This window comes from Pelodiscus sinensis, chromosome 5, assembly GCF_049634645.1.
Source record: "Pelodiscus sinensis isolate JC-2024 chromosome 5, ASM4963464v1, whole genome shotgun sequence".
Classification (NCBI taxonomy): Eukaryota; Metazoa; Chordata; order Testudines; family Trionychidae; genus Pelodiscus; species Pelodiscus sinensis.
In genome coordinates this window covers 11,495,463-11,521,851 of record NC_134715.1, presented here as the reverse complement: position 1 = coordinate 11,521,851, position 26,389 = coordinate 11,495,463, and the positions used below count along the sequence as shown (strand labels likewise).

The following is a 26,389-nucleotide window of genomic DNA, read 5'->3' as shown; positions in this document are numbered from 1 at the left end:
GGAGAGATGGGAAGCGGAGTGACACAGCAGTATCCTCTGTGCTGCTTCATCTCTCAGGCGGGTCACTTTGCTTTGCACTGCTGCAGTGAAGCAGAGCAACCCAGATGGGAGATGGCTGTGGAGTAAACTAGGGCTGGGTTGCTCCACTTCCCACAGCTCCTGCCATTGTGGTGAATGCCGTGGCCTGACCCCCACTGCTGCCCTGCACCAAACCCCCCGTAATACCCCAAGTTGTGTCGTTTGGGGGAGGAGCTTCAAGGAATGAGTGCAGTGGGGGGGAGAGGGTAGAGTGGGGGCGGGAAGAGGGAGGGCAGGATGGAGCAGGGCCAGGATCTGGGCCTGAAGGAGGGTTGTCCTGGGCCCCACCCCACCCTACTCCCTAGACATGGCCCTAGGTGGAGTATCCTCTCTGTTTTCCTTCTGTTGTTGGAGAACCCATCTTGTTGCTGTGTAAACATCCTTCACAAAAAAGAACAGCCACATTCTGAAAATGTCTTATGCAGATTTCTGTGCATCTTAACTGCTTTTTTTCCCCCTCAGAATTTTCTGAATTTTCTGACTCTTGATTAACTTTTATCCGAATGTTAATGTGCTTATGCCAACAAAATTACCCAGCAAATAGTCTCTTTTGTTCTTTTGTAAACAGACCTTTAATGAACTCTTATATGTTGGCTACGCTGTTCTAATTGTGTATCTGCCACAAACATCGCCATAATGCAAAGGGTTTGGCAGTGCAACATAGCTCTCTTGGGAGATGGGAGGTTGCTAGTTGGCTTTTTATGTTGACTACTAGGAGCTTAGTGCATAATGTATATCATGTACAGGAGGGAAGCTCAAGATGATTAAGTCAATCTCCAGTTTAGCTGTGAAAGTAACCACTCCTAAGGCAGATACAGCATAAGAGTTTCGGTGTAATGAAGTGCAGGGCTTGCTGCTTAATGCAGGGGATGTGTTGTTCTTCCACAGTGGCTCAGAAGCAGATTTGAGAACCCAGAATTTGGCTAGCAGGTTACACAATCACCGTTTTTACAGCTATGACAGAGCGCCAGCCTACATTAAGAGTTTTAGACGTTGCTAGGGCAGTAATTTGCAGATGTTGTGTGGCAAATAGTCCATTCCCCATCTTTTAGGATTCTAACAAGAGATTGATGTTGCCTTTTTTTGTTATAGGACCTCAGAATGGCTGGAATGACCCTCCTGCATTGAACAGAGTTACAAAGAAGAAGAAGGTACTGTAGGCGATTAGTATCCCACTAACCTGCATATGATGCATTTTATAAAGCATGACCTTAATGTTTTAAAATCCTTGCTGTGAGGAGAAAAATGACATGTTATAATCAAACAGCAATTTGATAGCGTTATGAGTAAAAGTTGCATTTGCAGGGGAGGAGGAATTGTACATTTTCAACATATGTTATCTCCTGAAATACATTTGTAAACACCCTGAAATATGCATCCAAAGGAGACTGAGTTCTTGGGAAAATTGCTGTTAATAATCAATATGGTCACATTTTGGGGCAAAAATATTACGGATCTTTGTAACCTTGTAAGAAAGCAGGTGAGTTGTGAATGTGTTTGCCTAGGGCCAAAGCTGATGTATGTTGTCATAGCTCCATTGACTTCTCTTGAGGTACAGCAGTTGCCACAAGCTGAGGATCAGACCTCTGGTATTTACTAATGGTACAAGTGTCAAGATGAAAGACCATGATATAAAACTTGACCTTTATCTAAGACTCTGGGTGGGAAAGTACAGCATGACCAGTGTAGACAGTGGGAGTGAATAGCTCAAGACACTTTTATTAGGTTGAGCTGTGGTCTTCAACATGCTGCCTCTAGTCAAATGTTTACATTTGGCTGGTTGAGTGTGGCTAGTTGGCCTGAACAATGGGGCTATTTGGCTAGTCCGCTATATCAGTAGCCATTATAATGTGCTCCTTCAGAGCTGGTTGGACACCGTGGGGTTAGTGACTTTTCCAATTCTGGATTCATTGTGGAACATTTTCCAGTGATCATAATATTTGCAACTGCCAGCTGTTATAGTGGTCTGTCCAGTTCTTCACAGCACCCTGAGCAGACAGAATAATGTTGTGGATATACAGCCGGTCCTCGAGTTACGAATGAGTTACGGACCAAACACTTGGCCGTAACTCGAAGTGTTCGTAACTCAGATCCCATTGAGTTACATGGCAACCGCGCTGTTTGTAAGTGCAGATCACGTTTGTAACTCGGGGACCTCATTTATGACCACTTTGGTTGTAAGTGCGGATGGTCATAAGTCGAGGTGGCCGTAAGTCAGGAACTGGCTGTACATGGAGACAAAACAATAGTAACATGTAACCCTGGGAGTTTGTCTGTCCAAGTCAGGCTTGCCAAACATCATTGGTGGGGTGGAGATGGGCAAACTTGCTGTGTGTCAGTCTGTTGTACCGGCTCTTGTACATGATAAATTTAGGGCTTTAGTCTCCCAAGCTGTCTGTCTGGGGCACAGAAAGGGCTAAGATTCTCAGGAGGAGGAAGTATACCAGTGGGGATAATTGCAATTCCATTAAACCAGAACTACATTTAGCAGTCTCAGACTTTCTTGTTGTTTCCCTCACTACTCTTTAAAAAGTGTAGAAAGGCTAACGTGTTTTTCACATGTTGTGGTTATAACAGAAGCCAGCAGGCCTGTGAGGAAGTGAGAGGAGGGCCTGGAAGTGCAGAGGCTAAACAAAACCTTTTTGCCCAACTAGCCATGCCCCGTTTTACCTGCAGCCAATGTCAGGCTTGGAGGGAGGATAAAAGAGAGGAACCTGGCTCAGTTAGGGGCTGACCAGCGAGGAGACAGGAGCTAGTTTTGCTGACTGCAGGACCTGAGCCGTAGCAGTCTACTGGGTTAGCTACAGGAGCACGTAAGCCTCCAACCTTTCCCCTTGATACAAAGTGGGAGAACCTACAAGGAACCCTCACTGAGGGGGAAATTGGACTCTTGGGGCCTCACTTCAAACTTTAAGAACCTGACTTAGATAAGAGGCGGGAATTCCTAGGCCTGGGGCTCCAGTGGCAGGAGCCTACACCCCTTTGCTGCCAACTAACTCTGAGACCTAACCACTAGGCCACCGCACTGCCCAGGAGATCCACTACAAGCCCATTCAGTCATCTGCTCTTTCCTCTCCCAAGCAGAGAGTCTGTTTGTGGCCTTTTATGAGTATGTACATATAAGCATTTCAGCACTCATTCATAAATGCACTAATAATTGAACTGAATAGAAATCTGTTGGCTAGAGGCTTGATTCTTATTTGAAAGATGTATTGTTGTATAGTGCCAGCCGTGGGCTAGGTTCTTCAGAGTTCAGAATAAAAAATTATTCTTGCAAAGATCTTAAATAAGAAATGAAGTTTTCATAGACTTTTTCCCAACATTAAATAATGTCATTAAACAATCTGGATATATGGGAGTTAATTTTCTGTTAACTGAGATTCTTATATTTTTGTTTTATTAAAAGTAAAATGTGGCATTCTAATACCTGCATGCCACTTGAGTTCTGTTGTGTATTCTACTCTGTTGTATCCACTAGTGCCTGTAGATCCCTATCCTGTGAACTCTTAATCACATGCTTTTAAGCTGGTGAACAGCCCCATTTGACTTGAAGCTGTGTATGTGTGTAAATGTTTGCTTGATTGAGTTTTTAGACTGTAAAATCTATGGAAAAGAGACCCCATTATGTACTGCATGTACATTTATGGACTTGTTACATATTCCTTGTCAATTTTTGTCATAAGTAAAAATGTACCAGACACCGAGAGAGAGGTATTATTTCCTACATGTCTTTATTGCAAGTACATTATAACTGAAAGACAGAGTTAGTATAATATAGCCTGTTTTGTGGAAATAATGAACAGAGAAGCATAGTAAACGTTTTGTTTGGTTTTTCTTCAGATGCCTGATAACTTCATGCCTCCTGTTCCCATCACATCCCCAATAATGAATCCTCTGCTGGATTCACAATCCCAGATGCAGCAGCCTCCAACTTCACTGCCACCTGCAGCTCAGGCTACATTTCAGCCCTCACACCTTCCATCAGCACAGCCCGTTTTACAAAATCCTTTCCAGACTGTTCAGCAGCCTCTGGGGCAGTCAGTCATGCCTCCTGCTATGTCAAAACCCAGTACGGAGGGGGCACCAGGAGCTCCAATTGGCAATACCATACAGGTAACAGTAATTGAGGTGATGTATTCTGGTAAGGCCTAACCATTCCTTACAGGCTTGGGGGCTCGTTGTGGTAGGCCCAGAACGGACACACACTTTCGCTGCGTATGGGAGGCCTCAACGACATGAAAAAGTTGTACCTGTGTGGGCATCTTATTTTGATTTAGCATAAGTTGATTAGCAATTGATTTTGGCTAAACTGCAATAAGTCACTCCTAAGCTGAAGTAAGAGTGTCCACATACAGGTTTGTACCGTTTAAATGGTACAGAAACCGACTTAGGTTGAACCAGTGCAGGTTTCTCACGTAGACTAATCCGGAGAGAGGCTGAGAAGATAAAATCTCAAAACCATCTCACTGTTCAAAGCTAGCTGCTCTTCTGTCCCCCTTGGTTCTCTCTCTGAGACTTTAGGCCTCATGACTTTACAGGGTGAACTCTCACAGTTCTCCATCTCTCAGCCGAAGGGTGGGCTTCAGCCTCCTGCACACCAGCCATGATGCCTCGGCAGGCCTGACTGAAATTCGACTGCCCAGCAGCCTGTGTGTTCCATCTGTCACCAGTGTGACTATAGAGACCCAGTAGAGCTTTTACAAACCAAACTACTGGGTAACTTTAACAGTATGGTCAAGCATAACAAGGAAATGGGGGGTTACCACAACAGTCTACAGACATAGCTGTCTGACCTAGATTCTCCCAGGAACCCCTGTTTCTGGGGACAGCCTCAGTCCACTTCTCCATAGCCCCTGTGTGTCCCACTCTGTGCTTCAGAATCCCTGTCAGCCCCAGGTTCTTTATTTCCAGCCTCCTGCCTGATGGCTCCCTCTCTGGGCTTATAGGTTAGGACTTCCCAGGCCAGGTCCCCTCCTGATGGTAGATCTCAGCCTCCTCAAAGGGCACAATGCTTAGTGAGGTCTGTCCATTAGGTATCTGTGAATGGGGCAATCTGAAGCCATTCCTCCCCTTTTCTGCAGCGGTGTCAGAAACTCCTTCTGGAATTAACCCCTCGTATTCATAGCAAACACAAGCATTAGTGGGATTTGTATCACTGTCTTCATTCAGGGCTGTCACTTTAAAACCGTAACCAGCTAGTTGGTGCTGCTTTGCACTTGCTATTACCCTAAGCTAGGCAGGCAGGCCAATCAAGTACCTTCTCCTCACAGCTGCTGCTGAAGGAGAAACCTTGGACGCTCTCCCCATCTGAGACACTGCTAAAGTTGCCTCCTTGGTCGTCTCAGCTCCACTGGCATAGAGGGGAGGAGTGAGTGAGCATGCTCAGATTGTTAGTAACTTGGGAGGAGACAGTGGCCGAATACATACAAATCCAGAGGAGTTTCCAAAGTGACTTTAATACCCTCCTCATCTCCTCTTTAGCATGTGCAGTCGTTGCCAGCAGAGAAGATTACAAAGAAGCCAATTCCTGATGAGCACCTTATTCTGAAGACCACATTTGAAGCTCTCATCCAGAGATGCCTGTTGTCTGCCACAGATCCAGTAGGTCTTTGCATGGGTGATGCGTTAGTCGAACAGCACTTTGTCTGGCCAAACCAGTTTTTCACCTTTGCTGGGGAGTCTGGACACAAACTTGTAAAGACATATTTCCAGTATATTGATGTAACATTTTAAATCTAATCAGAGCACACACGTTGCACAATGATAGGTTTGGTCAGTATGGCTTGCATTTAAGATCTGACACAGTGTTCTCTATAGCAGCAAAGTGGTAGGAGTAGTGAGTTTATTAAATGGTTGGGTACTAGTTTAACTTTTAATAATTGGGTTTATTCAGTGTCTCTTGTCTCTAGTAATACACGGTTGTGTGTGTGTTTTCCCACACCATGTGACCACTATTGTTGAAAGCATTTCTCAAACCGGGGGCCCTAACACAGAAGAGGGTTGTGGTCTGTTGTAGGCGTGTCGAGGTATTGCAACCTTTACTTCTACTGTCAGAGCTGAGCTGCTGGACAGTGACAGCTGCTGACTGGGCGCCCAGCTCTTCAGGCAGCGTCACTGCTAGCGGCAGCACAGAAGCACGAGTGGCATGGTATTGGGAGGAGGGGAGTGTGTCACAGCCTGAAATGTTTTCAAAGGGGAGGTCCAGCAAAAGACGTTTGAGAACCCTGACTCTAAGGGATGGAATTTCAGACCTGCTCAAGTCAAATCACGCTGGCCTCTACGGACCAGACTAGAGCACTAATGCTATTACAGAAGCGTTTTATTGTGGGTTACCACTGGTGAAGTCTCACAGCTGTGCCTGGTTCATTTACTGCAAGTGCCAGTCCATGAGCTTTTTAACTGCTTTGTGCATTTCCTGAATTGTCATTCAACTCCAAAAAAACAAATGTTTCTAAGTAATGGAAATATCAGAGAGATTCGGCAAGAGAAATGTCAGTAACACTGCAGCTGTGAAATACAATTTTTACTCCTCAGCTTGTGCCACAAGTGGGTTATGAAAAGAAGATTGGCTGTTTAAACGGCTCCCTTATGGTGAATATGTTTAACCAGTGACAGAGACTCAGGTTTCCATTAGTAATGTAAGCTGACACGTTGGTGCTGGAATACAATAATGGCTTTGTCAGTGTTGTAAGCCCTCAGTAGACTGTTCACAAACTGGCTTTGTGTCATATTTATTGAGTCACTAACAAGCTAAAGGTGTAGTTTTGGTTTGATGCCTACTTGGATGTTTCCTCATCCCAAGAATTTCCTGGTAGATCTATACATGCTGCCTTCATGGGAGATGGGAAAGAGCCCCTTCGATTTTCTTTTCACCATCTTCAAATTACTAACTGTGACTATGCAGCAGCTGGTAGCTGCTCCAGTGCTTTTCTGAAAGAGTACCCTGCTGAGGGAGGGGAGCAGAAGTCAAGCCTAACTTTCAGTTCCCATAATTATACTAGGAATGTAATTGTGTAGTCGATTAACCTATAAGCAAACGCTTCTAGGTTAATGCTATCGACTACAAGCATTTTCTTTCCACCCAGCCAGTAAATTTTTTAGCAGACTGGCCAGCAGCCCGGCTCACTTCTGACTCATGCCGGGTTCGGGACCTACTCCCGCTATGGCTCTACTTTTAAAGTGTATTAGGAGCTGGGTGGGCAGGAAGACTGGCTCAGTTCCCGCTTGCGCCAGGTCCAGGAGCTCAGACCTCCTCCTCCTCCCCTCAAGACAGGGGCTGCTTCCACTCCATAACTGCTGCCTCTTTCTCAGAAGCAGCAGCACAGGGCGACAAGCAGCCGATCCGCAAGCAGAACTGGTTTTTAAATTGGCTCCCCTCGCAGACTAGCTCTCGCCTAGCACCTTGCCCTGCTGCCGGCCCTGCCCCTGGGGACTATAGAATAATCGACTAACTGATAAGAATTCATGAGTTATTTGACTATTCAATTAACCATGATCTAACATCCCTAAATTATACCGTCTTCTGGGAAGCAAACATTAGACTAGCCCGAAGACAGTCCAGTTCACATTCTAACACCACTTCGCTTTTTCTTGTTTTCTCCATATGAAAAGGTCACTTTTTTTTCCTGGGACATCAGCCCAGTCATTTGTTCAATTCTATAAAAATCTCTTCGATTTTCTTAGGCAGAGCAACAGTCCCTGGATACAGTAGCAGGCAAAACTTGCATGATTCCTTCCATATATATGATGAATAGACACCATTAGCACATGGGCAGTCTCTGCCAAGCTATGTACACGTACAGGTCTTGGTATGAAAGACAGTGTTGTCTTGTGGTTAAACTAGGGAACTCGGAGTCAGGAGAATTACTGGCAGCTCTGTTGCTGACTTGTGACTTTGTGCCATGTCCTGAACACAGATGTTATTAGCATCATCGCTTACTCCATCTATTTCTCCGCTCCTACATCCGTAGAGCGAGAACCCTACCCACTCTGTCAAGTGCTTTGAGACAAATGGCACAAATGCCCATATGTGGGAGGTCACACGGAGAGGCTCTTTTCTCACCCTGTCATTTTGGGAAATAATTTTCTCCTTTAAATCCCTGGACACCGCACAGGGTTATGCCACGCTAGCTCTAGAATGTGCTTGCGCAATGACATTCTCCTTGAGTCTTTTGCTTTCTGCAATAACCTTCCTTTATCTCTCCCATATCAACCATCGGTCATGCTTCAAATCTCTACTGAAATATAGCCAAGAAACCTGGAATTCTCTCTGTCTTTGTCAGTGCTTTGCTGAGTACAGTACCTCTATGAAAGGCTCTCTGGCAAATGAAAGCTATTGATCCTAAAAGGTCCTAGGACTGCAGGGAGAAGGAACCCCAAGATCTTTACCAAACTAGCATTCCCAGTGCTGCTGGCCTCTTCCCATTCATGTTAAACTAGCAGCAGCAGGTGTGCTGTCTCATTTGCAGCTGAGGACTCTTTGGTTTTACTTTGATTAATCATGTGCAAAACCCCATGACCATAGCTTTTCACAAACACCATCTGGAAAGAAAATTCACCATCTCACTAATGAATGTGGCACTTCTGGTGGAACATGATGAAATTCCACACCCTGAGTAGGACCCCTGAATCCATCTCAGATAAAATGTCATCGTTTTTATGGCAAAAAAAGATTACCCAGCCCCCATAAATTTCTGTCTTTGCAAAATCAGAACTTTCAATGGACACAAAAGATGTTTTGTAGCATGGGGTTGGTTTGTTTTTTCCTGTTTGCAGTAAGAATTTGTTTACATGTGTTCCTGTTTTTACTCTTAAGCCTTAATAGCCTTGCAATTAAAATTCAATTAGAATGGGTTTTCAACTAATGATTTCATTTCTTGTCTTTTATTATTGCCCGTCCTTGAGCTCTCAGGATAAAATTATTTTTTGGACGGCTGGGTGCTTTGATCTTAACATTACTTTTACTTAACAGAAATCATATTTTCCCAGTTAACTGCAAAACACAATTCATACCAGGTATTTGTCTTGCTTTTTTTATACCAAAACATTTCAGGGTGTTTCACAAACTACGCATGTGCAGTACTACTGCAGTGCAAGTAGGTAGGCAGAATCTAAGTTGTGGGAGTTGGCTGCTGTCTAGTCTTTATCTTTCATAGTAAAATCATTGGCAAAAAGGTATAATGAAAAAAGTGCTAATGGAGGAATCACAGATGCTGCTGTTCATTTATTACAGATTCCCCTAGTGATTAAATCATATTCTCACTATGAGAAATGTGTTCTTAATATCACTTCATTTCCTGTCTTTCCCTGCAGCAAACCAAGAGGAAGTTAGATGATGCCAATAAACGCCTGGAGTTCCTGTACGACAAACTTAGGGAACAGACAGTAAGTAGTTTAGTTCTTTTATTGCCTTAAGTCTTCAACTATTTTTCTGTTTGATGTTGCATGTTATTACTAGGAATTGTGTCCTTGCTTACAGGCACGTCATTTCACTAGAATACTATTGCACCAATGTGCTATAGGCATTCCTAAGAATTTCTTGAAAAGACTGCATTGATACAGGTTTCATTATTACATATTAATCCTTACCTCGAATTATTGGCACTGCGTGTGCACCCATTTTTCATGTATGTCGTGGAGTTTGTGTTGTGGTCGTGCCTAGAGACTGAGATCAGGGTCCTGTTGTGCTAGGAGTCCCTGCTCCTATAGGTGCCAACTTTCCCTTTAGCCTGGAGGTGCTTGACCCCATCCCCTCTGCCCCAGTTCCCCATTCCATCCCTTCCCCCAACCCCCTGTCCTACTCCCTTTCCTCCAAACTGCTTCCCTGCTTCCTTCCTCAAGCATGGCCTGTCCCAGCTTCTCCCCTTCTCTCCTGTAGCTTCCTGAATGCTGCAGATCAGCTGTTCGCAGCACTCCAGGATCATTGGGAGGGCAGAGGAGGAGTGGGGCCACCAGGAGGGGGAGTTGGGTTGCTGGTAGGTGCTCCGCACCCACTAACTTTTCCCCGTGGGTGCTCCAGCCCCAGAACACCCACTGAGTTGATGCCTGTGCCTGCTCCAAAGAGCTTATCTAATTTGACAAATCAGACCAAGGCCCTTTCCCCATTTTACCAAAGGGGCGCCAAGGCCTGTGGAGACGCAATGACTGGTGCAAATGTTGTGGCATACCAAGTACTGAGCTCAACTCTGCTGAGGGCCAGTCCCAGCGGCATAACCACAAGGCCCTATTTCCTTAGTGATCTTTTTGCTGTTGACTCTTGCTCATGGGAGGCTTCCAGGAGCAGAGTCAGACCTTAAAGTAAAGAAATAAATATCAGGAACCCGTTCATGTGTCTTGTTGGGAGTCGTCGCTGACACAGGTGTGTTAGGCTCGGGGAGCTGAGGAAAGGGTGGTGTAAAGCCACACGTGCCTTCCCTGAGCCTCTCCCCCATCCCAGTAGACTCAACAGGCATTTCTTCTCGTATTTTGGTGTTTGAGTTAATGGCCTTCCCCTCCGAACAGCCTGTAAACATGGGTGCAGAGGGCCGGGCCAGAGTCAGTTGAGGTCAGTGAGATGACTCCTGTTGACTTTGCTAGGCTTTGGCTTATGTCCCAAATGCTTTAGCTCACTGCCAGTCCCTTGCAAAGGGATGACCAGGGTTCCACAGCAGCGTTCTGGTTTGCTGCTTGATCTTGGCTGTTTGGTCTTCTGCTTTGGCGTATTGGGTGGTTTTTTTCTTTCTGCTGAACTTCTTTGTTTGTCCTCGGCTTCATTTCAGCTCTCCCCAGCAATCATCAATGGCTTGCACAGCATTACGAAGAGCATCGAAACACGCAACTACACAGAGGGACTGAACATCCACACCCACATAGTCAGCACCAGCAACTTCAGCGAGACGTCTGCCTTCATGCCAGTGCTGAAAGTCGTCCTCACCCAAGCCAATAAGCTGGGGGTCTGATGTGACCCCGCCCCCCTTCACAAAGCTTGTGAGGTCACTTTTCCAAAGAAGTACATTTCTGCAAAACGTGCAAGAAGTGGACCAAATACCAGACCTTAGAGCATGTTGCAGTAGAGCTCTGATCAATGACATTACACTATCGCTACTGATACACTTCATCTTAGAATGGCCTTTGAGCCCTGGTGCTTTCTTATTTTAATCTTTTATCATCCCTAATGATTTCTGTCTCTAGACAGTGTATTTAATGGATTACATCTTGTATTGTCAATTTTAGGTGCATGTTGTACTACTATACAGTGGCTTCTAATACAGCAGTGTGTGGCAAAAGATGATATTGGGTTGTATATCAGACAGACCGTTTATCACATTCTTTCCTCCTCCCCTCCCATTCCTCCATAGCCACTAGACTAAAGGGTCTGATTCTGTTTTTAAGTGTATTTTGTCATTCATTTTAAAGCTACCTGCAATTTAGTTTATTCCAATGAAATGTTAAACAGCTTAATTTTGCGCTGGGGCACGAAAGAAAAATAAAGGCTGTTGTGATCTTTTGAATAAAGGTAATTTATTAAAATGTGTATTTATGACATGAAGCTTTGTGATTTGAACCTGGAGCAAGGGGGAGAGCTATCCGCCCCTTTCCTGAGGCATAGATGTGGTTTCTCAGGGCTGAGTGCGCTATGGAAGTCCTGGTACATAAGGATTAAGACAATTCTATTCCAAGTTTACATCAGGGTGTTCACGTGTCAAGGAAGGGCTTAGCAGAGCATTGAAAGATCTGAAATCGTTACAAGTTGCCAAGGCAACCACTAGAGAGAGGGGGACAAACTCAGCACGTAAACAAAGGCAAACCTTGGCTTGCAGTCCCCTGTAGCTAGAGGTTATAGGTGGCCAATCCATTTTCACATTTGCAATGCTGCAACATTCCCTAGGCTGTGACATGACTGCCATGCCACTTGGCCCCACATCAAACCAGTTAAGTTGTGTGTGTGTGTGTGTGTGTGTGTGTGTGTGTGTGTGTTTGTGTTTTCTGGTGCCACTTTCTGCTTTGTTTAAATTGAACTCGAGTTTTTAAAATATGAAAAATGTGTCATGAGTGGCAAATAAGTGTGGTAAGGCCAATTCCATAAGCACTGGACTCGCTGATAAAAGGGGGCTGCTCACGACAGCCTGTTTTTTGTGAGGTCTATGGGAGCTATCAAAACTGGTCTTGATGAGCTGCAGTGGAGAACAGTTTCACTCTACCAGATGCTGAGACTTTAAAACACAGACAGCAAAAGTTAGGTTCCTTCATAATGAGGCACTGAAATAATCCTCCTCCTAGTCTTCTGCAGCAATCTCTTGTACTGGCTAAAGAAGGGCCAAAAGGTGAGATTTGGCTGCCAGAACCATGTGATGGGGCTGAGGAATCCCTTTTCATATCTGAGTGAAAAATAAGCTTGTCACTACTCCGCCCGCGGATTCGTGGTCCATATGGTCTAGTAAGTATTTCCCATCCACTCCGTGAATGGCCTGATGAGCTGGGTCCCAGTTCGGGATCATGTGGCACTTCCTCTTGTGAAGCACAGTCGCACAGATCCAGCCTGGCTAACCCGTTTTACCTGCTCTGTTTCTTTAGGCGGTCGTTGGGTTTGTGGATATCGTGTTGCCACACCGCTAGCCTGTTACCACATCAGCGAGACAGCGATCCTGGCTTTGTCAATAGCCTGTCTCCGCTGAGACTGCCCTCGAGATCTCAACGCTGGAGACTGGGGATGGATTTAGTGAGGTAAATGCATCCACATCCTTCCTGTAATTGGGGGCACAGAACTGGACACAATACTCCAGATGTGGCCTCACCAGAGCCGAATAGAGAGGAATAATCACACTTCTGGATCTGCTGGCAATGCTCCTCCTAATGCACCCTAATATGCCATTAGCCCTTTTGGCTACAAGGGCACACTGTTGACTCGTATCCCGTTTCTCATCCACTGTAACCCCCAGCTCCTTTTCTGCAGAACTACTACTTAGCCAGTTGATCCCCAGCCTGTAACAATGCTTGGGATTTTTTTTGTCCCAAGTGCAGGACCCCACTTGTCCTTGTTGAACCTCATCAGATTTCTTGTGGCCCAATCCTCCAATTTCTCTAAGTCACTCTGGACTCTATCCCTGCCCTCCAGAGTATCTACCTCTCTCCCTAGCTTAGTGTCATCCGCAAACTTGATGAGGGTACAGTCCATCATCCAGGTCATTAATAAAGATGTTGAACAAAACTGATGTTGAACTGACCCTTGGGGCACTCCGCTAGAAACCGACCGCCATCCTGACATCGAGCTGTTGATCACTACTCGCTGGGCCCAACCTTCCAGCCAGCTTTCTATCCATCTTACCATCCATTTATTCAATCCATATTCCCTTAACTTGCTGGCAAAAGAATATTGTGGGAGATGGTATCAAAAGCCTTGCTAAAGTCAAGGTATATCACATCCACTGACTGACTTACCCATATTCACAGAGCCAGTTACCTCTTCATAGAAACTAATCAGATTGGTCAGGCACCACTTGCCCTTCATGAATCCATGCTGACTATTCCAGATCACCTTCCCATCTTCCAAGTGCTTCAAAATGGATTCCTTGAGGATCCCCTCCATGATTTTTCCAGGGACTGAGGTAAGACTGACCGGTCTATAGTTCCCTGGATCGTCCTCCTTCCCTTTCTTAAAGATGTGCACTACATTTGCCTTTTTCCAATCATCCAGGATCTCATCTCACCTGACCTCCATGAGTTTTGAAAGATAATGGCCAAAGGCTCCTCAATGACATTTGCCAACTCCCTCAGTACCCTCGGATGCATTGAGTCTAGACCCATGGATTTGTGTATATTTAGCTTTTCTAAATAGTTCCTAACCTGTTCTTTACCCACCACAGGCTGTCCACCTTCGTCCCATACTGCATCACTTAGCACAATAGTCTGGTAGCTGACCTTGTCCGTGAATACAGAGGCAAAGAAAGCATTGAGTACTTCAGCTTTCCCCACATCATCTGTCACTAGGTTACCTCCTTCATCCAGTAGGGGCTCCACACTCTCTCTGATCACCTTCTTTTTGTTAACATGCCGGTAGAAACCTTTCTTGTTATCCTTTGCAAGTCCCAATTCCAATTGTGCTTTTGCCTTCCTGACAACCCCCCTGCATTCTCGAGCTATACGTTTATACTCCTCCTTAGTCATCTGGCCAATGCCCTAACCCCTATGCCATGCAAGAACCCATCCCACCTTTCAACCTTCAGGGTGCCCCTTATCCTGCCTTCCTGATGGGGCGCTAGTGCTGTTTGTGGTAACAGTGATGCTCCCGGGTGGGCAGGGCTCCAACTCTCAACCCTGGTGTCCCTAGGCCAATGCCCTAACCCCTAGGCCACTCGAGAACCCACCCTACCTCCCTACCTTTGGGGCTGGCTGGGCCGTGCTATCGTGGCAGGGCCAAGAGCATCAGTGGTGGGGCAGTGGTTTGCCACTGCGAAACTGAGAGCCCCCATGTCAGGGCAGTGGGGCTGGTTGAATGTTGAGGAGGCCGGTGGCAGAGTGGAAATGACCTCCCCAGTGCTGGCAAAATCCCTCCTTCGGGACCACTCAGGTTCGAAGAGTGCTGGATCGGGGAGGTCCGACCCGTATAGAAATAATGGCTACTTCGGGAAAAACCTTTCTTGCTTCTAAATGCTTGTTATGAGGTCACCATGTCTTACCTGGAGTATTTCTAAGACTAGCCTACAGAGGAATGTTTTGGATTATCCTGGTGGCTTTTCCGTCTTGGGCACTGTTTATATATGAAATTTTAATTCCGCACTTTTGGGATTTCAGAGATCCCTGACACATGCTGCTTAATAACAATGGCCCTGCTGTCAGAAGGAGAACAGATTCTAGAGTGGACCTTGGGAGAAAATAGAGAAAGGATCCGTTCCGTTCCCTAATATCTTCCCATCAAATGGGGGTGGGGGTGTTTTCCTGGGCCTGTTCTAGAATGTGGAGCAGCCAGGTTCTTGCCGCCTCAGCATCCTGACAGTTGGATGGTTGGTTAAATCCTTGGTTTTTTGCCCGGTTGTTCATACCCTGCCAAGATGCATACACACCCCCTGCATTTGTCTTCTAAAAATGTGAGTCTAGCAAGCCGCAACTCCCATGGGGTGCTCTGAGCCTCTCTTCCGATGACCCAGGCAGTAAAATGATTCCATCTGATTAGTCTGTTTGACACTGTGCTAGAACTTAGCAAGGGAAATAGTTCCACCTCCATCAGTTATTTTCCCCCCTCCCTGTTCCTCAACCATATGTTGGTCCTGGATGACTCGGCATAAAAGAAATCTAATATGGATTAGCAATTCAAAACTACATTAAGCATCCATTAGAGAGAGAGAGGCAGGTTAGGCAAGGGCAGACTATGTTCAAACCTAAATGCTAAAACAGAACAATGATTGAACCTCTTCTTGCTTTCCTTCCATATAGCTGTCAGATTTTTGTTTCCACTCAAGTCAGTGACAAAACTTCACTTGTGCAGGACTGTGCAGTGTTGTAGCCATGTCAGTCCCAAGTTATTAGAGAGACAAGGTGAGTGAGGTAATATCATTTAATGGACAAACTTCTGTTGGTGAGAGAGACAGGCTTTCAGGCTGAACTAAGCTTTTGGTGCAGGACTAAGCCCTAGAATTGGACACATTAAAAAAATCTCTAAATCAGTTCCTCTGATTTTTCACAAACAACAGCAACAAAATGCTTTTCTGAGCAAATTTCAGCTCCAAACTGATTTGCTTGGGAATGTTAATGAGCAACTGGAAAAGCGAAGTCAGAATAGAGGCTGTGCTTCAGCCATAATGCTCATGGCTACTACAGTCATCTCCCAACGCACAGAATAGTCTTTTAAAACATTTTATCTTACAAGTCGTCTAATACATAATGGCTGCGTCTAGATTGGCATGATTTTCCGGAAATGCTTTTAACGGAAAAGTTTTCAGTTAAAAGCATTTTCGGAACAGAGCATCTAGATTGGCACAGACGCTTTTCCGCAAAAGCACTTTTTGCGGAAAAGCGTCCGTGCCAAACTAGACGCGCTTTTCCGCAAAAAAGCCCCGATCGCCATTTTCGTGATCGGGGCTTTTTTGCGGAAAACAAATCTGAGCTGTCCACACTCACCCTTTTGTGCAAAAGCTTTTGCGCAAAAGGGACTTTTGCCTGAACGGGAGCAGCATAGTATTTCCGCAAGAAGCACTGATTTCTTACAGTAGGAAGTCAGTGCTTTTGCGGAAATTCAAATGGCCAGTGTAGACAGCTGGCAAGTTTTTCCGGAAAAGCAGCTGATTTTCCGGAAAAACTGGCCAGTCTAGACACAGCCAATATGTAGTGCATAGAAGAGGCATTCATGCCCAGTCCAGCAGAACACTTGAGCATGTGCTTAACTTGAAAGCACATAAACAGTCCCATTCCTATATTTGAAGTAAAGAAGAATATTCATGTGATTAAAGTTAATCACATTGTAGTAAGGCACCTTGGTCTCCCTCCAGACCAGAACCAGAACATAAATGCTTAAATGTTTTGCTGGATCAGGGCCTTTGGTTCTTTCTGTTCTCTTCTCTGTCACTTGCTCAAGGCCTTGGAACAATATTGTAAGGTTTCTTGCTAATATCACAATTGCTACATTTACAAAATAAAAAAGAGGAAGAAAACTCACATGTAACTCATGTTGAAGCATTTTTTACAGCTCTGTCCTGAGATTTCATGATGGCTGGGTACTACAACCTTCCTGAGTACTCTTTACCAGCTGCTTGCTTTTCTGCATTCTTCCAGAGAGAGAATTCTAGAAGAACATTTAAAATACATCTATAAAAGTCTTGGGTTTAATTATATACTCTCTGCTGATTCACTTGCCTCTGGAGGACTAGTTGGTAATTAATTAGCACACTAAGCTAATGTGCTTTGCCCTAGAACAACTCATAAAATTGCTCTTTTCAAGCTCTGTTGATCTAACATTTGAATATTAAAAATAAAGTGTTTGTCCAGCCCATGCTAAGTTCTTTTGGGGGAAGGTTGCTTTTTTTTAATTCCCCAGCTCATTCATTCAGCTGGGAAGAGACTTTACACCTTCCAGAGCAATGTTACTTGTGTTGCACCAGAGCAGGGTCTATTCCAGGGATGGGGAACCTTTTTTGGGTTGTGGGCCACAGACCCACAGAAAAATCAGTCGGGCCACACACAAGTAAGAAGCAAAAACAAACCAAAAAAAAAATCCAAACCCCCACTGACATGGCCCCCAACTGAGAAGAAGAAAGACACTCCCCACATTCCCCTTGCACACCAGAGACTAGTGGGGCTCAGGCTAGTAGATTTTGTGTGCTGAGGGGCCAGATCCAGGCAAACTGGGCCTTAAGTTCCCCATACCTGGGTTATTCATTGGAGAGGAGGGGTGTAAGATGCATGCATCACCATTATCAGGCAATTCCAGTATTGCGCACTGTACTGCAAGTAGGCATGTAAACAAGGCTTAAAAACAATAACCATGTAACCGTTAAAAATCCTAGCAGTTACACAATGAACTGTTTTGGGGGAAAAACGTGAAAAACAACAAATAGTCTGGCAGCACTCTAAAGACCAACAAAACATGTAGATGGCATCATGTGCTTTTGTAGGCACAACCCATTTTAAGACACAAGTGGGTTGTGCCCACGAAAGCTCATGATATCATCTACGTGTTTTGTTAGTCTTTAGGGTGCTGCAAGACTGTTAGTCTGTAACTGGAAAAACTTGGAAAACAACAAACTCAGCTACCTCTCTGATGGTTTTAGAGATCTACGGCTGGGTGGGACTAGGGAGGGAAAGATGGTGAGGGGTGCCCCCATGGCTCATCCTGGCTGAGTCCTGCAGGCTCTGCAGAATCAAAGTCCATAGCGCAGGCTAGCAGCTGGTTCCCTGGGAGCAGGGCCAGCAGCCAGAGGAGTGGGGCTGGCAGAGCCTGCAGCGTTCTGCCAGCCCTACTCCCAGTAGGGAGCCAACTGCCCCCTGCTGCAGGTTCTGCAGTATGAGAGTCCATAGTGTGGGGCAGCAGCCAGCTACCCAGGAGTGGAGCCAGCAGCTGGGAGCCAGTGAGTGCTGGGAGCCGGCTGCACTGCAGGAGTTGAACCATAACGGAAACAGATGCTTATCAGTTAAACTGTTCAACTCATGCCTCCCGAACTGCAAGGGGCATTGAATTGAACAGAGCAGGTGGGGATGGGCAGTCAAGGAACATTCTAATTCAATCAGGCCATATTACTCTGCTCAGAGTGAGAAACCAGCCTGCATTTGATTTCGATCATGTGTGTAATTACAAACCGAGGGCCCAGTTTTGGCAAAGCTTTCACTGATTTGAAGGGAAGCAGGCCTGGAAAACCCCAAGGCCTTTGGGTCTCATTTTCTCTCTTGCAGCTTTGTTCATAGTGCATGTAGTTAGGTGGATCATGAGCACGTGACAACATGGGAACTTGTTCACACCCCTGTCATCCAAGAGTCACATCCCTTCTTTCAGCAAAGTGGAAGAGCTCATGTTCCAAATGGCTTCTAATGTTCCCATTTGCTAGGAGAGAGAACACGTACATTATCTAGTGAGGTGTTTGATGATTGGCTAGATCAGTGAATATTTTTTCTTCCTCTATCAGTGCAGTTAATTCACAAGTATGTTTTTGTTGGCCAGACAGCAGAGAGGGCTTTGTTCTCCTATAGGCCCTGATTAAACAAAGCATGTAAACATGTGCTTAACTGTAGGTACATGCTCAAGTCCGTTCCTATTCAGAAAGGCACTTTGGCACTTAGGACTAAAAACTATTGAATGGGAAAGAGCTCAAGCATATACTTACGGTTAACCATTGGTGTCACTGGGACTCGAGCCCATGCATAAGTCTGGGGACATGAACACAAGGAACAGCCTTGTGTGTTGCACTTCACATTCAGTTACTTATTGGATTGTAACTACAGTAATTCCTCATTTAACACTATAGAGATGTTTCAGAAAATGATCGTGTTAAGTGAAAACGTGTTATGCGGGGTCAATTTTCCCATTGAAAATAATAGAAAAGGTGGAGGTTGCATTTCAAGCGGTGGTGTCTGTTGGGACTTGGACATAAGATTGGGGGAGAAAGGGGACTGGGTTACAGCACGGAGGGGAGGTGTTTGGCGCTGGGGAAGGGAAGGAGAGGGGGATTAGGTTGGGAGCATGCCCCTGTGCTGGGTCTGCCGGGACCCGCACTGCGTCCAGCGAGGGGGGGGGGGTCGCCGGGGAATGGTGTGGTGAGCAGCGAACCCTCTGCTGCTTTGCAGAGAGGCGGAGGGAGCTCCATGCAGCAGCTGGCAACGGGCCGGCTGGGGAAATCGTGTTATTCCGGGGACAGTCGTGTAATTCAAAAAACATTCCCTAAAAAAAAAAAAAATCGTGCTAGCACGAAAACTTGTTAAGCAGGCACGTGTTAAATGAGGAATTACGGTATCCATCTTCAAAAACAATTGCAAAGTGCAAACAGTGTTGATGGCAACTGACAGGTCACCCTTGCCACATGTTGCATTTTCTCTGTTGCCAGCATGTAAAAGACACCCTGAAACACCGAGGGCCACACTTTGCCATCACCTATTACTTACAGCCTTCAAGAATGTCCTATGGGAGTTGATCATGAATAGCTGATAGTAGAATTTTGCCCAAATTGAGTACTTCTGTGCCCTTTGTCAAAATCAATCTCTTACCTGGGTGGTTAACAAGTCAATGCATCCTAATAGAAACCCCAGTTCAGAAAGGCACATGCCTAATGTTAACCATGTGAGTTCTTCCACTGAAGATGATCAAACTACTCACGTGCTTACTGTTCAAATTAATGCACAAACGTTGTGCTGGATCGAGGCCTTTTATTTGCATGCTGAAAGACACAAGCCTTGCGGAATCGGGCATAAATAAATAAAAGATATAAACTAACGAGAGAACGATGTTGAAAGCAGCATAGCAGAAGTGGTTTATGCTCAGGCATTTTGTCCGCAACAGCCACGCCTGCATGAGCACGTTGAACTGTGTTGGAAAAAATAAACAAATGAGAAACAGAGTATGCACAACAGTGAAATGATGCCGTCTAAGAGTAGCTGAGTGAAGCCCTCCCTTATTTGTTTTTTAAATAGCACCAATCTTCTAACTCTGTTTCTGAAGCCAGGTCAGGGATCACAGAGGGATTTTTTTTTATTAATCTCGTTTCTCTCCCTCACTCCCATTGGTTCGAGAGTGTTTCCTATTTCCATTGGAATGTCTTTGTTCTCTGAAAGAAAAAGTTAATTTTTAAAGGGTTTAATTTTTTGATTTTTGTTTGAAACTAAAATCTTACTATCCAAGCTAGAGAGAGCAGAGAGGTTATCCTGAGCAATGGGTTCATACCTTGGTTCTATCTGACCATTGTCCAAGAAACCCTTTATACTACAAATCGCTTCTGGTTCTGGCTTCTTTCAGGATTCTCCAGGGTTCTGGAGACCAGGAAGTGTTACAACTGTTTTTTCCCCAATTGGCATCCCTCCTGATCATTTGCAGGAAGAATGCTATAGCTTTCCTTTGCAAAAATTGAATCCTCTTATGTCCAAATTTCACACAGTCACTAAAAACATCACTATTAAGTCGATAAGTCTACAAACAACTAAAGAGCAACCCATTGTAGTCTGCCATCACGATGGAAAGAGCCATTGGAAATGGGCTGGGATACGATGATCTCCTTTCCAGCTACCAATCAGGTAGATCATCAAATGCCAGCCAATTTCCAATGGCTCTGTCCTTTGTGATGTCAGACTACAATGGGTTGCTCTTTTGTTGTGTTGTTTTGTTTGTTTGTTTTTGCATTTGTTGCATTCTTTCCACTTTCAAAAATATTATTTCTGGGTTATTTATTAAGGTGGGTCTCTGTATGTGTTTTCTCAGGTCTTTGAATTTCCCCTCGGGGCTAGTCAGGGTCCTTTGGATGCTATTGGCCCTGAAGCTGTGTTCTTCACAGGTTTCTTTGGTGTTCGAGGCAGAGTCCTGAACTTCCCTTCCTCTGCATGTGCTGCTACAGATAAGTATAGTCCAGGGACATGGAGCCAGCTGTGCCTCTGGTGCAGTTGATACTTAGGGGGGGGTTACTTGTTTCTTTTAAAAGAGAATATATCTTTCCCTTGCATTTTCCTCAGAATGTGTTGCTGTTGAGAACAGCCATAGGTAGAGGGGAAAAGATTCTGACACCCTTATTGGTGTTGAGGAGCTCCTTACGCCGTGATCTCAATTGGATCAGAGAAGGAGTTAACGTATTCTTCAGTAGGAATCAGAGTATAGGAAATCTGGCCTCCAACAGATGGGACAAAATGCTGGGATTAGAAACCTAGGCCCCTGGACTTCACTCATGCCAGTATTTCACCAGGTTCTTCGTGCTTCCAAGACAAGTTCTCCCCCACCCAGGCGAACACAGAATCCATAGCTGAAAGCAGGTACCGATCCCTCCTGCTGTTTGTGGGCCACTAAACTATGAAGTCACTTTTTCAATTTTATTCCTCCACTAACTGATTTAGGACGTGTGACTGGGAAAAATGCAAACTCAAGAGTTTGTGGTCCTCCTCAGAAGGTCATCCTCCTCCACTTCAGCACAGTGAGTTTTATGGACGCTAAAGGTTTAAGAAGGTATCAAATCATAGCACAGAATTTGTTACATGTTTAGTTAATGTATGTGGTACTTACGTAGCAGCTGAAATGTAATAAACTAGTAAAAAAATTGCTCCATAGAGCTTGTAGTAAGAGGGAACGTATCTAAGGGCAGACCAAACAAACAAGGAGGTAAGGAACTGCAGCCCTTAATGAATAAAATTACTAAGTGATCCTTCAGAATTTCCTCTTGCATGGTTTATGTGATTTTGTTCTGGAAGGCATTTAAAGAGTTATTGTATGTCCTTGCCTCAGAAATATACTTTAATCTGCTTAAGGAGATGGACGTCAATAGGACTACTTGACATCCATCTGAAGTCATGTGCTTAAGTACCTTGCTGAACTGAGGACTGGATGAGTGGTTTTGCAGTAGATCTTTTCATTAAGATACATTCCCTGGCCTCCATATGTTACTGGTTGCTGAAAAAAGCATACCTTGATGATTTTCGGAAGGTCCTGTCTGCTTTAAAGATGTGCTTAGTAGTGTAACTTCAGGGCACAAACCCCTGATAATAGAGGCCCTGCCTCAGCACAAAATTGCCTTCCGCTATTGCAGTGCCCTCTTGTAATTTCCCAGATGAAGTTGTAAACTCCACTGGATGTGGAGTGTATCTGCATTAGAGGGTTGTGGCTATGTGTCGTGTGGTTCGATTTATTTTAGATCCAAGGAAGGGAAGGCTACCTAACCACTTTCTTATTTATTGCAAGCTTTAGGCAGTTAATACAGTTGTTTAAGTTTTACAAGCCTTAAGAACAATTCCTATACAATTTAAACTTTAAATGCTACAAACTCTAAAGCAATTAATTCAGTGCAAAGCAATGCAAAAGCAATTACTAAAAGATCTACTCTATATAATAATAAAGCCTAATTCACTTACTCTTCACCCGTATGCTGCCTACAGTGCCAGGCAGGAGTTCGTGGTTCCGTTTTTTTCCCACGCAATGGAAATTACGCACTGGGCCAGCACTGTGAAGGGCCTAATCACTTCTAGTTACATCGAGCAGGACGTGTGGGTTGATCCTGCCCATTCCCTCCAATAGATTGTTCTTACTAAACCCAATTTATAGCAAAGCGAGACTTGGTCGTTCTAATAATATTTACCAATTGATTATGTATTATGTAGGAGATGTAAAAAGCCCAGTGCCCCTATCTGGAGTACATCCTGCAGCTCAGGATGTTACAGCCATGTGCGCAGTTGACAGTTTCATGGCTGCATCTGTACTTTTTGCTTATCGGAAATAAGTACCAGTACAAGGCCACTTGTCCTGTGTGTTCTTGACGTGGTCTCGCATACCATGCGTAATCTGCATTATTATGCAAAACAATTCCTGACTCTCACAGCTTCCCTATTAACCCAGGCCTTGCCTGAGTGCTTTGTCGCACCAGACGTGAAACAGGCCAGAAATCCACACTTTGGACGAGTCAGACATCACTGTTTATTGCCAAGGCAGGGTAGTCCAGGCTCCCCCACACTATGCAACTAGCAGTGTGAAAGTGCATCAGGGTGATGTCTCAGGCCAGGTCTACACTACGGGACAAAGATGATGTATGATATGCAACTCCAGCTATGGGAATGGCATGGCTGGAGTGACGTACCTTATGCCAAATTTCTGCTGCATCCCCACTTACTTCCTTTACCCCTTACGATCCATTGGAGTACCAGGGTTGACAGGTGCCATCAGCAGTTGATTTAGCTGGTCTTTACTAGATCTGCTAAATCAAACCTCTGGAGGTTGATCTCAGTAAGTGAAGACAAGCAGGCAAATCAAGGGAATTAGAACTGGAAGAGACTCATTAAATTACAGAGTCTGTCCCCCTCTAAGGGAGTGGTACAATTAAAAAAGAAAGCATATATCAGATATTAAACTGACACCTATGTGCACTTGAATATCCTGAATATTTGAGCTCTTGAAGGAATAAACTGACACCTATGTGCACTTGAATATCCTGAATATTTGAGCTCCTGAAGGAATACAGTATCAATAACCTATCAATGCAACTGGACATCATTCGTGTTGCATATCAACCAAGTAACGTTTTCTGCTGGTATGAAGTGATTTCACTGTCAAAATTCAGGTGCACCCAAGCTTATAAAACACACAGAACATATTTTTCTTTTGTATTAAGGGAACCGTTCAAGAATTTAAAGAATGAGTTTCAGGCAAATATTTTACTTGATCTTGACATCTGACTTTTTAAATAACTTCAGAATGCCATAAATTGTTCATAAGTCATGGCTCTCTTTTCTCTTGCTCTGTATCAGCAGCATGTGAAGTCATGTATTAGTTAACAGCAAACTGTTCCCCTGGCCACTTCACACATCCTCTCCCCTGGTTCTCGGTGAAAACTGGATCATCCCCTGGACATGAGTGAACTTTGTAATAACAAATCTCACTCTTGGATCTAGAACACTATAGGATTCTGCATTTTAAACAGCAGCCTGCACTTAGTAACAAGGCACACAAAATGCAGGATGCATCAAGAAACAAAGAACAAGACTTAGTTGGAAAAAGAGATGGAAGGTTGGATACATGCACATTTGAAAACTAAAATAATAATGCTTTTAGGTAGGGGAAGAAATAGAGAATGTTGATGTAACCTTTACTACTCTTTTTACTTCAATGGCTTCTTTGTTATTTTCAGGAGAGTCAATTGTATTAGCTGATTCTGGAATGTCTGCTGCTGCCTACGCTGGCGAGGCACTTTCTGGGTGTCGGGAGTTGGCTAACAGAATAAAGATAGCTGAAATTCAGCAGCTTTAATAAAGTGCTCTCTGTCACGTAGTGAAAGCCATGCTCAAACTCTAGAAATTGAGAAGATAATACTTTGCATTGTCTAGCACCGTTAGGGGCTGTTGCTTAAAAGTGTAGTTGCTAGTTCCCCCTTTCTACCCCAGCTGTGAGGGAAAAGGGATATAGCTTTTACAGATCTAATCCACCTTAAGATTTGACTGATTTTTATAGCTAGAGGAAATTGTCTCTTTGGGTCTGTCTACACTACCACCCTAGTTCGAACTAGGGTGGTAATGTAGGCAACCGGAGTTGCAAATGAAGCCCGGGATTTGAATTTCCCGGGCTTCATTTGCATCTCGCCGGGCGCCGCCATTTTTAAATGTCCACTAGTGCGGACTCCGTGCCGCGCGGCTACACGTGGCACGGACTAGGTAGTTCGGATTAGGCTTCCTATTCCGAACTACCAGTACACCTCGTTCCACGAGGAGTAACGGTAGTTCGGAATAGGAAGCCTAATCCGAACTACCTAGTTCGTGCCGCGTGTAGCCGCGGGCACGGAGTCCGACCTAGCAGACATTTAAAAATGGCGGCGCCCGGCAATATGCAAATAAAGCCCGGGAAATTCAAATCCCGGGCTTCATTTGCAACTCTGGTTGCCTACATTACCACCCTAGTTCGAACTAGGGTGGTAGTGTAGACATACCCTTAGATAGTTAACTCTGATCTGAAGTCAATTGAACTAATCATGTAGTTAGGCAGACATGTTCTTAAGTACCTTGCTGACAGGATCTAGTCAGAACTAAACCTTAAGTGGAGGAATGAAACAGGATCATAGTCCAGTGGGGTGTTGATTACAACTCAGAATTAACTGCCCTCATTTTTTATGCAAGCCCACCCTCCCACTCCCCCCCCCCCACCAGCATCTTGGAGAAGAATCATAATTACTTGAAAAACAACAGCCAGTTCTGTGGTACCTTACAGACTAACAAATTCATTAGGTCCTGAGGTTTTGAAGGTAAAACCCACTTCATCAGAGGAGTTGGAGTGGAAATTACAGACTCCAGGGTATATATAACAGCAAAAGAAGTTACCTGTCATTTTTAGGACCGTTATTAATGAAGCTAATTAATTTGGGCTGGATGTGTCTCATTCATAGCATGTGATGTGAAAATGTGAATATCAAAGGCAGGGAAATTGCCTTTGTAGTGTGTTAACCAGTTAAGGTCTTTATTCAAGCCTAAGTTGATAGTGTTGAACTTATAAATGAATTCTGGTTCAGCTATCTCCCTCTGTAATTGGGTGATAAAATTCTTTTGTAGAAGAATGGCTACTTTTAAATCCATTATTGAATGTCCAGGGAGGTTAAAATGTTCCCCTACAAATGGATTAACATTCACATGCACAGGTAACTTTTGCTGTTCTCTATATACCCCTGGATTCTGTAATTTCCATTCCAACTCATCTGTTGAAGTGGGATTTACCCACAAAAGCTCATGACCTAATTAGTCTCTAGGGTACCACAGGCCTACTCATTTTTAAAGTTGCAGACTTAACACAGCTACCCCTCTGAGACATAATTACTTGCGTAGCCAAGGAAAAGACGTTTAAGGAGACTAACAAGAATGGGAACAATATGCTCTCTTTCTAGAGACAGGCCAAGGCAGGAACGGGGCACGGGAGGGGAGTCAGACACCCAACAGCTAGAGATGGAAATATTAGATCCAGTCTATCCTTCCAACCCTTCTACTCGCTGAGAGTGGCTGAATGGGGCATGAGTGGGGGGAAGCAGGGAAGAGGTCTCTTTTCATGGCACTTTCCCCATCTCAACTGCCAGATTTCTTTGGTGAAAGCCAGATGAGTGGAGTTACCTCAGCTTGGAGCTGGGAGTCCAGCCAGTGGCACCACGTGGAGGGACAGCTGTCCACGCAGCACGGCTCTGAACTACTGCTGCAGCAGAAC

General features: G+C 44.7%; 1 protein-coding gene across 7 annotated transcripts in view; it reads left to right on the top strand.

The window, feature by feature from the left end:
- SEC31A (SEC31 homolog A, COPII component) overlaps window positions 1-11,590 on the top strand; it is a 67,512-nt gene extending 55,922 nt beyond the window's left edge. For all 7 annotated transcript variants that reach the window (XM_075929496.1, XM_075929494.1, XM_075929493.1 and 4 more), the window contains 5 exons: window positions 1,171-1,229; window positions 3,919-4,191; window positions 5,560-5,679; window positions 9,391-9,462; window positions 10,836-11,590. In XM_075929496.1, coding sequence (XP_075785611.1) covers window positions 1,171-1,229; window positions 3,919-4,191; window positions 5,560-5,679; window positions 9,391-9,462; window positions 10,836-11,015 — 704 coding nt within the window. In that variant the 3' untranslated portion in view covers window positions 11,016-11,590. The remainder of the gene's footprint in view (window positions 1-1,170; window positions 1,230-3,918; window positions 4,192-5,559; window positions 5,680-9,390; window positions 9,463-10,835) is intronic.
- Window positions 11,591-26,389: the final 14,799 nt, after the last annotated feature.